General features: G+C 50.2%; 1 protein-coding gene across 5 annotated transcripts in view; it reads right to left on the bottom strand.

The window, feature by feature from the left end:
• Window positions 1-214: 214 nt before the first annotated feature.
• LOC109524695 (rho GTPase-activating protein 21-like) overlaps window positions 215-14,888 on the bottom strand; it is a 54,579-nt gene continuing 39,905 nt past the window's right edge. For 3 of the 5 annotated variants that reach the window (XM_019884730.1, XM_019884729.1, XM_019884727.1), the window contains 21 exons: window positions 14,153-14,231; window positions 13,986-14,040; window positions 13,099-13,122; window positions 9,615-11,460; window positions 9,361-9,507; window positions 9,125-9,227; window positions 8,996-9,032; window positions 8,794-8,913; window positions 7,937-8,236; window positions 7,705-7,769; window positions 7,444-7,592; window positions 6,854-6,996; window positions 6,587-6,745; window positions 6,406-6,484; window positions 6,236-6,309; window positions 6,050-6,139; window positions 5,853-5,978; window positions 5,720-5,761; window positions 5,374-5,479; window positions 3,563-3,594; window positions 215-3,052 (listed from right to left, as the gene is read on the bottom strand). In XM_019884730.1, coding sequence (XP_019740289.1) covers window positions 1,619-3,052; window positions 3,563-3,594; window positions 5,374-5,479; window positions 5,720-5,761; window positions 5,853-5,978; window positions 6,050-6,139; window positions 6,236-6,309; window positions 6,406-6,484; window positions 6,587-6,745; window positions 6,854-6,996; window positions 7,444-7,592; window positions 7,705-7,769; window positions 7,937-8,236; window positions 8,794-8,913; window positions 8,996-9,032; window positions 9,125-9,227; window positions 9,361-9,507; window positions 9,615-11,460; window positions 13,099-13,122; window positions 13,986-14,040; window positions 14,153-14,231 — 5,210 coding nt within the window. In that variant the 3' untranslated portion in view covers window positions 215-1,618. Of the gene's footprint in view, window positions 3,053-3,562; window positions 3,595-5,373; window positions 5,480-5,719; window positions 5,762-5,852; window positions 5,979-6,049; window positions 6,140-6,235; window positions 6,310-6,405; window positions 6,485-6,586; window positions 6,746-6,853; window positions 6,997-7,443; window positions 7,593-7,704; window positions 7,770-7,936; window positions 8,237-8,793; window positions 8,914-8,995; window positions 9,033-9,124; window positions 9,228-9,360; window positions 9,508-9,614; window positions 11,461-13,098; window positions 13,123-13,985; window positions 14,041-14,152; window positions 14,232-14,430; window positions 14,540-14,888 lie in introns of those variants that run through there. The other 2 variants (XM_019884731.1, XM_019884728.1) reach the window with 2 other exon arrangements.

Raw genomic sequence — 14,888 nt, 5'->3', positions numbered from 1 at the left:
TGCAACGCTACCGTAAAATGTATTTGCGTCGTAAAAAAATGTGCTTCGAAACGACTTACTCACGTTGATGACATGTCAGAATAAATTCCTGTTTTCTATTTAAATGTTTTCGATTTTAATCGAGGAAATGTATTTAATGGTCAATGTAGTTTTTTTTTTTTTTTTAGCAGTGCACTCGCCAGCCGTGTAATAAAGAGAGACACACGACTCATAATAATTAAGATGATTTATTTCCAGTGTTCTTCGAGGGGGGACATTGCACTGACGTCAGTGCCAACACATGCAACGCTTCATGTCTCCGTTGAAACTTGACGAGTGAAGAAATAAACTGGAGTTTAACCTGTTGGAATGCTCACCTTCAAATTTCTTTTAAAAACAACTGCTCGTAGAAAGAGTTACAAAATGGGGGGAAAAAAGAGGCACTTTTTTCCTTTTTGGGGTGAAAAACAGATTGATATAAAATGTCCATTTGGGACGATAACTAGACAAGAGATTGGAAATAGAAAAAAAAATGACCATACACAAAAGTATTACATACTCGTACGTCATCATCATTACTTTTCATTTTATTTGATAAAATCACAATATATTTGTCAAGCTAATCTCTGGCTGTTGCGTCTGTGCGGCAAAAACAAACCCAACGAATGAGGCATTCCCACAGCACGCTCCCCGCGTGTTCCATGAGAGCAAGGTACATCATTTTTTTTTTTGTGTGTTTCTGATGTGGGATTAAGGCTCCAGTTTTAGCCACTGATGGACCAACAAGTGCGTCCCAATAGTTATGTCTACACATTATGTCTTCAAGTACATTGAATCCCCGATTATTCGCGGTTTAAAAATTGCAAATATGATTTTTTTTCCCCGAGCGACAAATATGGCCAAAGCAACAAAAACCATTACTTAGGCGCCATCTAGTGGCAAGGAAGTATATCGCGTTCGTTGAGACAAACATTCATTTAGATAATAGTGCTTTGTCGACATCTTGTGGGAACTATAGGCAATTGCAAATCTTTTTTACAAATTACCTGCAGATTTTGTGCTGTCTGTGGTACTGTTCGGTTTTTAGCAATCGCAATTTCCCCCGTTTGGAGATTTTTGGGTGAGAACCTGTCCATCTGCCATGTTTACCATGACAATTTTGTTGTGGCATCTTAGTCCCAGAGAACTTTGTAGAAGTGAAAGGGCGGGGGTAGGGGCGTGTATTCAGACAGACAATTGCCCCGCCCCAGCAGAAAAGTAGTGCTTTGCTGCCATCTTTTGGCATTTATAGGCAATTAAAAATCTTTTTGGGTAGTACCTATCCTCCTGCAAATATTGGAGGAACACCGTACACTGCGACTTGCGTTACTCCAAGTATGTAAGTTGTACATTCTTCTAAAGAAAAAAAAAATAATGGAAATAAGGGGTGGGGGGAGAGTGCAGGGGAGGTTGAGTTCCAGTCTGGCCAGCGATGCGCATCATCCATTGTGCCAGTCACAAAGATGGCAGCTATACATGTTATTTACACATAAACTTTGTAAAAAAAAACAAAACAAAAAACTACTGTGCAGCTCAGAGTGCACGTTCGTACGATAACAACACATTCATCCTGGCGTTGGGTTGGAGGGGGGGCGAGGGGTCAGAGGTACTGGTAGAAGCGTGAGCGCACCACATGCGCCCCCGACAGTTTGTGAGGGTGCGCGTCGTCTCCGAGCGGCGACTTGCTTTTGCCGTTTGGGGCTACGGCGTCCTGGGGGTCTGCGTTCTCTGGGACGGCCATGGGCGCCGCCTCGATGTTCGGCGGCGACGGCGGCATAGCTTCGCCGCCTCCTACTGGGCCGCATTCTCCCGGGGTGCCGCCGCCACCGCCCCGTCGGCTGCGCTCTCCGCCGAGCCAGTCACGGATGCTAAAGTCCTGTGAGGCCCGTCGAGGTTTCAACCGGTCGAGCAGCGATAGCTCGGCTGTCCGGTCGGCGCCGCCTTGCTCCCGCCAGTCGTGGATGGCGGCCAGCTCGGGAAAATCCCTCTGGCCGCCCATGGTGTGGCGCCGCCGAATATTCTTGCGTCGGCTGTCGGAGGCGCGGCTCTTTGGAAGGATCATGTCGTCGGAGGAGGCGCGCAGCCGGACCATGAGGCGCTCGGTGATCTTGAGGTGCCAGGCTGGCGGCTCCGGGCGCTCCGACTCGCTGCGAGACGACGAGCTGAGGCTGCTCGTGGACCGGCCCTTCTTCATCACCTCCAGGACCCGCGCCAGCCGCGTGCTGGCTTCCGCGCGGCCCTCGCCACCCGCCGCCTCCGCCGACGACTCGCTGTCCGTCTTGTTCCGCAGCGAACGACGGCGAGAAAGCGTGTCGCATTCCATCATCTTCTGTGTGGGGAAGAGACGCCGCCCCTCCATCTTGTTTCTGCCGCCCTCGCCGTCCTTCTCGAGGCACGGTGTCGACTGGCTACCGGCGCCTGGCGCAAAGACCGGGAAGTCGCTCTCACTGTCCGTTTCCATGGGCCGGCCCTCGCTGACCAGCTCGCTGCGCTCGTCGTCCGCCTCCTCGCCGCCCTGCAGCTCGGGGCTCAGCGCCAGGGACTCGGCGCCGGTCAGGAAGGTGATGGACGATGTGGTGGAGTAGTCCGAGGTGATGGAGCTCACATCCACCTCGGCGGAGGCTCCCGCGGTCGACGCTTTCGGCTTCACCGACGCTCCAGAGTCAAGGGTACCGAGGTCCGATGACGGAGGGTCGGAGGAGGAGGCTTTTCCCCGAGGGACGCTTCGGCAGCTGGTGTCCGGGGACGGGTGCCTCGGATCCCTCTTGGCTTTGGGTGTCGACTCAACACTTCTGCCGTTCTCCTGATCTTTCTTCGCAGCCGCTTTGGCCTTGATGCCGCTTCGGACGTCCCCTTCAGGGTCCCCCTTCTGCCCGGGAAGTTCCTTCTTGGGGAAAACCGGATCCAGGTCATCATCTGAACTGCTGGGTTGCATTTTCTCCTTGGACTTCTTCCTTTTGCGACTGGCTGCAGCAAAGATGGAGGAGACCAGGAGCTCTCGGCTGCATTGGTCCTTCCCTGAGCCCCAGGAACCCTGCGCACACGACATGTCTGATCAACACACATGCCATCGGCGCTCTTTTCAGGCCTGAAAACAGCCATCTGTACTGCACCTACCTTTTACGCTCACTTCGCAGCACTAAGCCTACTTGTCACTCTCTTGGCTTTGCACTCCCTTTCCTACCTTGTGCTGCTCTGACTTTGCACCTCCTCTTACTTCTTATTCTCCTTACTTGGTACCGTCTCACTTACATTTAAAAAAAAACAACAACAAAAACACGCTTGAGTGACACAAAATTCGCGATGAGTCATTTGTGTAATGTTTTGACACGCTTGAAAAAGAAAAATAGTACAAACAGCTCTTGTATGATGTAGTATGCCATAAACGAACATCTCTGTGACTGGGCTTTTGTCTTTCCAAAAAGGCAGAATTTGTCTTATTAGATGACGTTGGGTGTTCCTCATGAAGTGTCGCGTGATGCCAATGTCCTCATCTTGACCACCCTCCTGTCATCATATACTTGCGCAGGAAGTCACCACTCACCTTTGACTTGGCCGAGTCACTGGTGGGAGAATCTGCGGGAGAAAGAAGGACAAAAAAAAAAAAAAAAAAACATTAGGAGGGCACACTGGAAAATAATTGTGGTAGTGGTCGAGGAAGAGAAGAAGCACGTTGATGTGAGTGATGGGAGCGCGCACGATGGCGTGAGACACAAGCGTGAGCACGCACACGCACACACACGCAGCTCATGCTGGAAGACTCCAAAAAAGTGTGACAGGGAGAGAGAGAGAGCGCCCCCTGGTGTGAGACAACTCGAAGCACGTGAAGACAAAATAAAGCGCCGAGCGTGAAAAGTGTAGGGCGTGCGGAATGGACGAAAAGTACGAAAACGACATGTTGCGCTAACTTTTAACCCCCATATTTGCGTTTGTGCAGACTTTCTGTGTTTGGACAGCAACAATAACCCCCCTACCAAAAAAAAAAAAAAAACACCTAAAGCAATAGCTAATGTCTATCTTTCTATCGATCTATCCATCTGTCTATCTATCTATCTATCTAGCGAGCGAGCGAGCTAGCTAGCGACCTAGCTAATTAGCTAGCTATATAAACGACTGACATTACCCTCAAATATAAATATTGTCATTTAGGGCATGAACTGAAAGATGGTCAAAATATGGTCCAGTGTTTATTGTTGTGGTCTCTTCAATTTTTTTTCCTCCAGAGCTATATATAACTACCTCTACAGATGATGCAGCCAATACACAAATCCCTCCCTGGAAAGCTCACACACAACAATGTCAAGAAGTGGTTGCCATGATAACAATGATGTGATGTGCGGCGACAAGGTGGGGGTCACAGAGGGGCCCATCCCTATGAGAAGAGAGGACACCACACGGGACAGGAAGTGTCGGAGGGTGTTGGGTATGGGGGCATTCGGGGAGGGGGGCGGGAGAGCCTCGAATGGGTCCTGGTGTCCACCTCATGTGGTCGTGGGTTTATGTATTGAAACGTGCGCATAATGTGCCCCTCTGCACCCCCTGCAGTTTAAGATGAAGGTAAGACGGGCGGGTGCACACGGAGACCATACCGTGCCATCTCCCCTGCGGGCCAGCTATGAAACAGTGAGGAGAGACAGCGGAGAGCCGTTTTCAGACAGTCGCAGCGGGTAAATGCTGACAGAATACCCACCACAGGGGATGCTGTACTGTACCGTGTAGCTGCTTTCTTTTGGGGTTTTTTTCGCCCCCTCTCGTTTTTTTTCTGTTACCCTTTTTTTTTGTTTTCGTGCCGTCTTAAAAGAACTGCGGGTTCCGGCAGACTAGGCAGCTACACCGCGGGCAACAATCCTCCTTCTTCCTACAGTTCCAGCTGTCCATCACGGACATTATAGAGTCCATCAGTGACATCACGGCGTGATAGACTCCGCCCACTTGGCCTGTGTCAAGATCAGTATGTGTGAATGGTGGGAAAGCCTTTAGGACACCCGACAGAGCTTCACTAGTAGAGACAGAGGGATCGAGAGGTGGCCTTTTGACTGGGAACACTGCAAACAACATTAGTCACAACAGCAGCAGCAGCAGCAGCAGCAGCACAACAGAAGCAAACCTCCCAAAACAAATCAAGAAGCCGCAATTTATCGCATCTCGCCACTGTCAGATGCTAATAAATTGAACGCCACACAGGCCCACCCACGCTGTCAACGCAGGGGTTCCCAACTTTCAGTGAACCAAGGCACATTTTGCACATGCTACCAAACAAAAATGTCTTCAAAAGTATATTTTGCGGTGTCAGCGGACCCATCAGAGGGAAAAGGTTCATTACTTGGCGCCATGACGACGGGGCGGCGCCCTTACCTGATACTTCGCCCTGCGACGTGCCCGTGCGACCGATGTTGGTGAGCAGGTGGTCGATGTTGGGGACCGGCTGCGACTCCACGGCGCTCTCCTCGTGCGAAACCGTCTGCGGCGAAAGAAGAGTCAACAAAACCGACACGCGATTTCACAAGGTTTGTACACAGAAGGTGCCCAGGCGACTTCGGGCGTCAGGAAAATGATTGACTAACGCTAAACTGAAACGATGACAAAATGATATGGTGAGTTTCGAACCCAGAATCTCTTGGCTATGAGACAGAAAATGCAACCACTGATGCACTGTGCTGCCCAGATTTTCATGATCTAGATAAGAATGAATAATGCTCACCACGGGCTCTCCATTGCCTTCTTCAGTGAAGAACCAATGGTACTGCACAGTAATGAAAGCAGAATTTGTGCATGAATAAAATAACAACAATTAAAAAAAACATTTTTTAGGGGCTGGGAGGCAGTTTACTCACATTCTGAATGAGGGTCTCGACGATTTTATACTGGTCAGGCATGTGCGTCACCATGTGGGTCATGTTGTCCTCTGTGGTACGCACCAGGGTGGGACCAAATACGATGGCCAGGTTCCTCGGTTCCATCTAGAAAAACGAGCGTGTTATTATTTATTTATCCGGAAGAAGAAAGGGAAGAAGAAGAAAGAAAAACATGCTTTGTTTTTCTCCGAGTTCTCCGCAACGGTTTTCAGATGAGCTGAGAGAAACTTGAGGGTTTCGTAGTGATGATCGGGCAGCTCGTGAAGCTGAAATAAGACAGAAGAAAGACAAACGATCGCTTCAGAACCCGGTGAAGCGAGATCTCGCCGGGGCGTTCGTTTGAAGTGAGCAAAAGAACCCACCAGCCTCTTGAGAACTTTGAGCCTCTCCACGGGGTCTTCTATTCTGTTGGCCTCGATAAAGTCCGCGTACCGATCTGCAGGTCCACATAAAAAAAAAAAAAAAAAAAAAAAAAAGTTACTTCCAAATGTGTCCACTAGAGGCCAGTGAAAGCATGCGAAAAGCGTCACACCGTTGGTGAAGAGAGGCTCAGGCAGCTTTCGAAAGAACGATTTGAGCAAACTGCTGATCACATTGAGATCCCGCCATTTCTGGAAAAAAAAACACCAAGAGGGACAAATGAGCGATGGGAAAAATTGAGCTAAAAATTGGTCAACTCGCAAGGTAAGAAGTAATCATTTAAGGCGACGCACATCGTCCTGGACATCGATGTCGTTCATGCCCTTGTTGTTGAGCTCCTCCTGCATGTTGGAGATGGCGGCGTTGTTCCCCGGCACCCTGTAGATGCCCGTGTACTCCAGGCCTCGCTCCTCCACCAATTTGCAGCACACCTCCACGATCAGCGGCACAAACTACAAGCGGGCCGAGTGAAAAAAAACGTCTTTAAAACAACTTTTTTCAGGGAATACCAGGAAGGAAAATCAATGATGTGTGGAATGACGGAGGGATGATTCTGAGACCTTATTGTTCTGCGCCGGAGGACAGTCGTCCAGTCTCACTCCGAAAGTGACTCCAGGCGACGGTTTCCTCTCGAAAGGTTTCCTCATCAGGCCCGGGATGCCCTTCCTCCACGTGCCTTTGTCCTTGGGGGGGCTCGTGTCATCTGTCAGATTTTTGAATATTCAAAAGGATTTATGAAACAGTATTATGGAGTGTGTTGAAAGTTTCCTTCAAGAGGATATGCGCTTTTATTTTGTCGTTATCGCAAATTCTATTCTTGAAATGGAAGAATAGTCACTCAGGAGGGGGGAAAAAAAAATCAAAACTTCATTCGAATATTGGCATTAGCCTTGTCTTTTGAAAGGGAAAACGAATTAAAATTAAAATAACCCAATAAATATGGAACATAATAGTCAAATACCATTTTTTCACCCCTATTGTTCTCTGTTCCCTCTGAACCTTCATTCAGCCTGACTACATTCACCAAAAATATCCAGCACAGTACAAATAACCACAGAGGGGGTATATCAATACCCCCTGATGCACAAAAAACCCTGTTAAGTTAAAAAGGACAGGTCAAAAAAATACTCCCATCTCCCACACGGCTGACCTTTGTGCGCATTCTTCTTCTCCTGCTCCGGCTTCGGCGAGTGCGGACTGGGAGTTTTGGCATCTCCTTTGCCCCCCAGCAGGGTCTGGCGGATGCTCAGCGACTGGCGAGACGACCGGGGCGACGGCTCCGTCTTGCTGCCCGTCGGGCTGTGGAAGAAACCAAACGTCCTCAGTCGGACCCATCTGGAGAACATCTGAGGAGAGCTCGTTCCTCTCCGGTTGCTCAAATCCCCCCGCCCCCCACCCCCACCCCCCTTACCTCATCAAGGTGTTGTATTCCCGGATCTTCCGGCTGATGAGGTCATGGCTGGTAAAGGCCGCGTTCTAAAAGAAGAAAAGAACCAAGGATGAAGGTGCAAGCAGACGGAAACCGCCAAACCCTGCTGTCCGCTAATATATAGCGATGCTAACGTCCGTATTTTGGGAGGGTGTTAAGACGTCAATCTTTGTTGCAATTTCAACAGCAGCCCGCGCGGAGTTCTAATTCTCACCTCCTCGTCCAGGTCGCTGCTCTCCTGGATGACTCGGATCCAGGCCAGCATATCCTCGCGGTCTTCGGCCTGAAACAGGTACTCGCAGTCGGACGTGGTGAGGCGCAGCACGTTCTTGCGCTTCGTGTCGCTGTAGGAGATATCGATGAGGCAGGCCCGCACGCTGATGGGCAGCGGCTCGTCCGACGTCTGGCAGGTGGCGTGCGCCTGCCCCTCCTTCTTGTCCTTGTACAGGCACAGGTAGTGACCTCTCAGCACAGCGTACATCTGCTTCCAGGCGCGCATGCCGCCGCCCACGCGCTGCCAAAAGAGTTGGACACAACAATGTGAGAGGCCAAACTGTCGCTGGAGACGGTTCATCATGCGTTTGCTGCTCCACGTGCGGCAAAGTAGCGGTCGAATTACTGTCACATCCATGCTAAGTTCCGTTAGCCCACCAATGGTGTTACACATTATATGTTAGCATTAAGCTAGGGGACTTTTGGGGCGGGGGATGAAATGCTGTAGTTTTGTTGAACATTTTGGCGTCTGAGTAGACGTTTCATTCGATTTGGTTTTATGTGTCAGTGTTAGAGTAAACTTTAACTGGGAGTGACAGAAAGAGCTTCAACACACACACACTTGGCCTCTTCAGAGAACAGTGTGAGCGAGTTATTTTCGTACGATAGCGTACAGGTACCATTTGTCCAGGAATACTTTAAACAGAGTTTGTCTCAATGCATTTTTAAAACTTATTGCGACCTCGTGAGACAATTTTTGGTCACTATACTGGTGACATGAAACTGTCACGCGAGTAATGCAACCTGCCATGTTGCACAATACATGAATGCCAGTTTTGGTCACGTTTCACGACGTACCTTTCCCTTGTCAGTATTCAGCTGCTTGAAATGCAGCAGACCCTCCCGAGTGGCGTCGCAAAAAATGTCCGAAGAGGAATCCCTCCTGGATCCGGAATCCTCAGATGACCTGTCCATCGCCTGCAGGGAACAGATTCTCTCTTTTAAAGTCTGCAGGTATTGATTCCATCTTTGTTTGTGCTGATGGACAAGCTGGCCTCACCTTCCTGAGGCCTTTAAGCCCAGCTATCAAGGACCTCCTACATGACGACAAAATGTCCAACCGTGAGCCTGAAATGTGTATTTTTGTTCCTTTTTTTAATTCAGAATTTTCATCAGCGCTCAAACTCACCCTCCGCCGTCTTCCCGGTAGTTATCCAAGCCTTCGTCGTATGACAACGAGCGCTCCGTTTTACCCCCGGAGTCCGACTCGATGATGGTGAGCCGCAGGGAATCTGTTCGGAGCGTGACATCATTAACATTCAACAGTCCGACTGGATATGTGTCGCAGATATCAGTCATTCTGATTTGCCTCGTGAAAAAAAACCCAAAAACTTTTGTGAGTAAACTAATTGTCTGAATCAATACCGTGGTCGTGCGACATGTGGCGGCGCATAAGGGGTGACGTGGCGGTTGGGCTGGGTGGTATGGTGGTGATGACGGGCGTTGCGGAGATGACAGCCGAGGCCGGAATGTTGACCGTGTCCAGATCCATGCTCGGACTGGAGGGTTCATCTGAGGGCACACGCGTACAGGACAGCCCTTCAAATCTGGAGTCGCGGTTATCAAACTCGACAAGCGTTAGCACACTCACACAGGGAATTCATGTGAATCAGAATTACCTATAAAGGGGATAGAGTCCAAGGAGTCATCCAGGTTTTCGGATGCGCTCTTTTGCCGAGTGCCTCCCAGCCTCCTGAGATGCATCTCCCTGCAGCTGTTAGTCCAACACGCCACCGCGTCCGCGGAACCGGCCTTCATCAACGACGGCGACTTATAGCCCACGCCGCCTTGCTCGTCACAAACGGCAAAGACGTAGGACGGGGGACGCGCACGAGCAGCCGATGAGTTTTTGTCCTTTCTCAGGACGACAACCGTCGCGTCCAGTCCCTCGACACCTTCTGTCAGACCCCCGTTAGTCCGTACGGAGGGCTCGGGCTTGAGGTTCGCAGCTCCATTCGGGTTGGAAGACGAGACAGTGCCACTTTGTATCGGTCTCTGCGTGGCTGTTTTGCACGAGGGACCTGAGCAAGACGAAGTCCTGGCCACCAAACTGGCTTCGGACCTGCTCTCCATCTTCAGGCTGTCAGCCCGAGTCCTGAGCTCCAAGTGCGGAGGTGACGGGTAGCCTACGTGGTTTCCAGTGATGTGAGTTCTTTGGTCTTTCAGCGAGTCTGTGGTTTTAGTGGCAGATGATGCATCTGGGATGGAATTTTTAACAGGTAGCCGAGAGGGCCTCATCATGTTGCCGTCTGTCCTTAATGGGGGTTTGCTACACATTCGATCCGCCAAAGAGGAGTTTGACAATCCACTTCCTGTTCCATCGGCGTCCTGTCCGGTGACGCCGCGATTGAGATGAGGTAAAGCTCTTGAGGCTGCCCCCTGCCTGCTGGCTCTGGCTTCCTCCCCTTGGCAAAGCAGAAGACGGTCTTCCAAACCTGTCCGGTCTGCGGCGCCAAGACCTCGAGGCTCTCCGGGCTTCTGGCCCAGGAAGTCAAAAGAGCACGCTCGAGATTTGGCCACGCCCACGGGGCTGGAGAACGGCAGTGCGTCTTGGGAAGCGCTCCGCGGCCAATTCCTGCTCCGCTCCGACCCTCCGAGCCTCTCCTGGGAGGCGCTTCGTAACGGAGTGCCGTGGTTCCCGCCGTTCACCCCCCGATCCGTCGACGTGCTCCTCCATCTGACCTGAGAGGCACTCAGTCCTCTCTGAACACTACACGGAGAGTACGAGCGCTGCTGACCGTAGGCGGAGCTGGAGTTGGCGGCGGCACGCAAACTATCCAAGCGCTCTTGGATTGTGCGGCAGCCGTACGTGTGGAGCCTCTTGGCGTCGATGTAGTCCTTGTAGGTGGTGTAGTTCCTCCAGTCGATGTTCTGGTGCGGGGACGGCGAGGCTGTCGGCGAGGGCGAGTGCTGGCTGGCTTTGGGTGACAATGTGTCCGGTAAAGCAGAAGTGAGGGACGCTCGTACCGTGGAGTTGTCGAGATGGCTTGGGCGAGGTTGTGTGCTCGGGGGCGGGCAGTGCACGGGGGTCGCTGCGGGACGAGGAGAAGGATGCTGCGACGGCGTACCTCCTAGAGGTGAAGAAACCAGAGGTGTGGCTATAGGAGAACCTGAAGGACAGCATCGGTTCTCCTCAGTCCTCTGACCCGCCCGGGTCAACCGCACAGGGGTTTCGGCCGCTGTCCTCAAGTTGTCCTTACAGGCGCAGACCGCCGTCTGCGGCGGTTGGGGTGAAGGGGGAACGGGAATTTCCACTCGGTAGCTTTTCTCTGTTGCCCCTCCTTGTCTTCCTGCACCCTGAGCTGCCTCTCGGGGGGCGCTGGTCCCTTCGTCGCTTGCCTCCGTCACCTTGCTAGCAGCCTTAATCTCTATCCGAGGGTAGCATATGGGCGGCGGCTCGGGGATGTTTTGGGCGTTTCCGCTGTATGCCACGTTTCCTTTAAGGTACGCGTCCTGAGAATACGCCTGCAAGAGAATAGACGGGGCAGGATGTCACCGAACACCAGAGACAAGACGCTGTTGATGCCTTTCAAACGGTTTGGAGGAGCTTGACCTTTCCAGACAGACGGTCGTTATTGCGGCTTTACGCATTTAGATCATTAGTGGGCAGTGAGTTTCAGGCGTGCACCCTTACACCTGACTTAAACGCATCTCTTTTAAGGCTCCGATAGGTGGCATTTGACAGCTGATTTACAATCCCACAAAGCTCACGTCCCATCGTGTGCCTCGTGGTTGCAAACATTTTGGGGTCAACCGGTGAAAGTGTGACAAGATCGACGTTTGCTCTGAGCATAAACATCAAGCTAGCTGCAGTTTTACAATGCGCTTTAGACACCAAAAATCAGACTAAGCAACTCTTACATTTGTCAATTTTTTTGGGGGGGGAATGCACTAAAAGGAATCAAGTCATCAAGCAAGGAGTGAAAGGATTGAGGATGAGGAAGGTAAGGCGTTACCCACCTTTTTGGATGTAAAATATGCCCCGAGGCGTGAGGAGAATCCAAAAAGAGGACGCCTGTTTTTGCCGCTGGCTACTAACGCCGCGTCTGTCAACATGACTGTCCATGCAACGAAAGATTCAATCCAAAACACTTGAAATCACCACTTCCTCTCGTGCTATTCGGTTCAAGCGAACGGCTTCAGCTAAAACTCAATATTGGACTCTACCTCGGGTTGCTCTTGAGAGAAAATGAAAGGGAAAGACTTGCGGGGTTGGACTCTCATCGATGGCACTCTTCCCAAGAGCTCTCGGGTTACTGTTGTGCGAGGCAGACGGCAGCGTGAGGTCTGATGCTTGCTGCTTTCCCTTTTCATTTTAATGTCATTAGAGGGCCACGCAATTTAAATTTGCGAGCAGTGATCAAGCTGGGACACGAAAGAATTGCACTGTTAGATTTTTTTGCATTTTACGACAACTCTAATTTGGTAGCCATTGGATTAAAAAAAAATGTTGAGTTCCTCCTTGAAGGACACCTTGGCACTGGTCGAAAGGATTCTAAAATGGTCACTTCAAAGCAAAACGGCATTTTGTCTGCAGACACGCCTTCTGGAGACTTGTTTTTTGTGGGTCTGCTCATGATAGATATGCTTATCAAATTTCATGTTCCTAAATTAGACAAGCTTTTAGAGCAGATTTTGAAAAAAAGTTTCTGAACAACTCCTGGGAATTGTTAAAATGACCCTGAAATGGCAAATTCACACCAAAACGGCAGACTTCCTGTGTCTTACTGTGCAGGAGCGATCATAATCGACACGCCTACCAAATTGCTTCAGGGGGCTGAATTTTCATTAAACTTTCAAAAGACACCTGAAAAATTGCCAAAATTATCCTAAAAAAGGCAACTTGGAACCAAAATAGCAAACTTACTTCATCATTTTGGGGATGGGTTTTTGAGAAGATTTTGTGGGTCTGCCCATGATTAGATCTGTTCACAAAATTTCACGCGGCTTAGTGTAGCTGGCAAAGTCGGCTAGATTATTATTATTTTTTAATTGCAAGATGAACAACCACAGCTCATGGCTGGAGTCCCAATAACCCAAACGAGGAAGGAGGAAAAATAAGCAAAGAGGTTCGTCAGTTAGTTAGCATAGTTCCCGTCTTACCAGAGCGGTGATGTCCCTGGAAAACTGCAGTCGGCAGGCAAAAGAAGGGCAAGGAGTAAAAGGAGTGAAAACAAGTTGACAGGTAAGCACAAAGACATGGAAAAAAAAGCCACCCAATTTGTGAGGCGGGATAAAAATAAACCGCAGTGTGGTGAGACGAAATAAGATGCTTTCAAATCAAGGAACACAATTTCCATCGATTGGGAGGACCGAGCACTGCTGTGAATGGCGTAAAAATAATTGCCACCCAATTGTTGGTGAATTAACGAGTAGCGAATACGCTTCACTTGATGATCACATTTGAAGTGAGACGGATGTACATGACGCCAAGCAGACAGCAGACGTCCGAACCGCATCTCACAGACGCCGTCAAAAGACATCTACCGACAACTGACAATTTCATCTGGAAGAAGGGCCACAGGCGACTTTGTGTGGTCTTGTGCAGCAACGTGACGAGGCACACTGAAGTGCACACGGAGGAGCTTCACATCCAAGCTCTGATAACGGCGCCTTTTTGACAGGCAGCTCAAGAGTTGACTTATTTGGCATCACTGCGGAAGATCTGACTCGATTGTCAGAAGAATGCCAACGGCATCGTCGAGGCGGGAGGCGCCTCAGATCGCGGATTCGACGGAAATAACCTGACACCCGCCTTTTAGCTGAATGTCACTTGTGACTCAGATCGCTTTTTCTTTGAGTGGCGCTGAAACAGAAAGCAGCAAGCCACAAGAAAAGAAGGGAATACGTGCTGACATTCTAACTTTGTCATTCATGGTTTACCCCAATAATACCCCGAACAATTCATCAAACTAGTCTAATTAATTAATCAAGTCGAGTAGTATAAAATCAAAGCCAAACAGAAGTAGGATGGGGAAAACGATTGTTACCAGCTGCAGAATGTCCTCATCCTTTGGCATCACGCAGAGTTCCAGCGAGGCATCGCTGCATCGCCATGACGACAGCGGGAGGCGGCGTGGAAGCAAACGGGAGGAAAACGTGAGGAGAGGAACGGGGGCGCGGCAACGTCGACGGCGCCGCCGGGCGAGCGGCTCACCTGTTCTGGATCAAGGCGATGACCTGCGAGTACGTCTTCCCGATGATGCTCTCGCCGTTCACCTTCACGATGCGATCGCCTGCACACACAAATGGAATAAAAGCGCCATTAATAAATAAATGGAGTAAAAGTGCTTTATTGGCACAAACGTTAAGAAACAGACTAATGTAATCTGTGTGTGTGTGTGTGTGTGTGTGTGTGTGTGTGTGTGTGTGTGTGTGTGTGTGTGTGTGTGTGCGTGTGTGTGTGTGTGTGTGTGTGTGTGTGTGTGTGTGTACCTGTACAGAGTCCAGCTCCGTGTGCGGGGCCGCCGTCCTTCACTTGCTTGACAAAAATGGTGTCCATGGGCTCGAGGCGGCCTCGCTGTCTCCCTGCCGACCACACAGCACAACGACGACGATGAACACGTTTTAACTCAACGACAAGTCCTTTTATTTACAGTGTTTGCAAATATTTGATTTTTACATTCAAGCCCAACCCCGCGCGCTACTTTTGAAAATCCCAGCGTGTTCTATTGTCCGCTCAAAACTGGAAGAGAGCAGGCGAAATGAAAATAAAAAGAGCAATCTCGCGTTTGCGTTCCCATGAAGACAGAGCGGGAGGTTCACACGCGCAGCGGTCCAAGCACAACTTTACTTTGGGAAGCGGGACGCGATAGAAACACCTGCATGAGTCGGACCTCCTGAAGAGACCTCGCCATGTCCTTTTTTTGCGCTAGCCCATGAAAAAAAATCAC

Source organism: Hippocampus comes, unplaced genomic scaffold (genome assembly GCF_001891065.2).
Source record: "Hippocampus comes isolate QL1 unplaced genomic scaffold, H_comes_QL1_v1.1 scaffold501, whole genome shotgun sequence".
Classification (NCBI taxonomy): Eukaryota; Metazoa; Chordata; class Actinopteri; order Syngnathiformes; family Syngnathidae; genus Hippocampus; species Hippocampus comes.
This window is presented reverse-complemented; position numbering and strand designations above follow the sequence as displayed.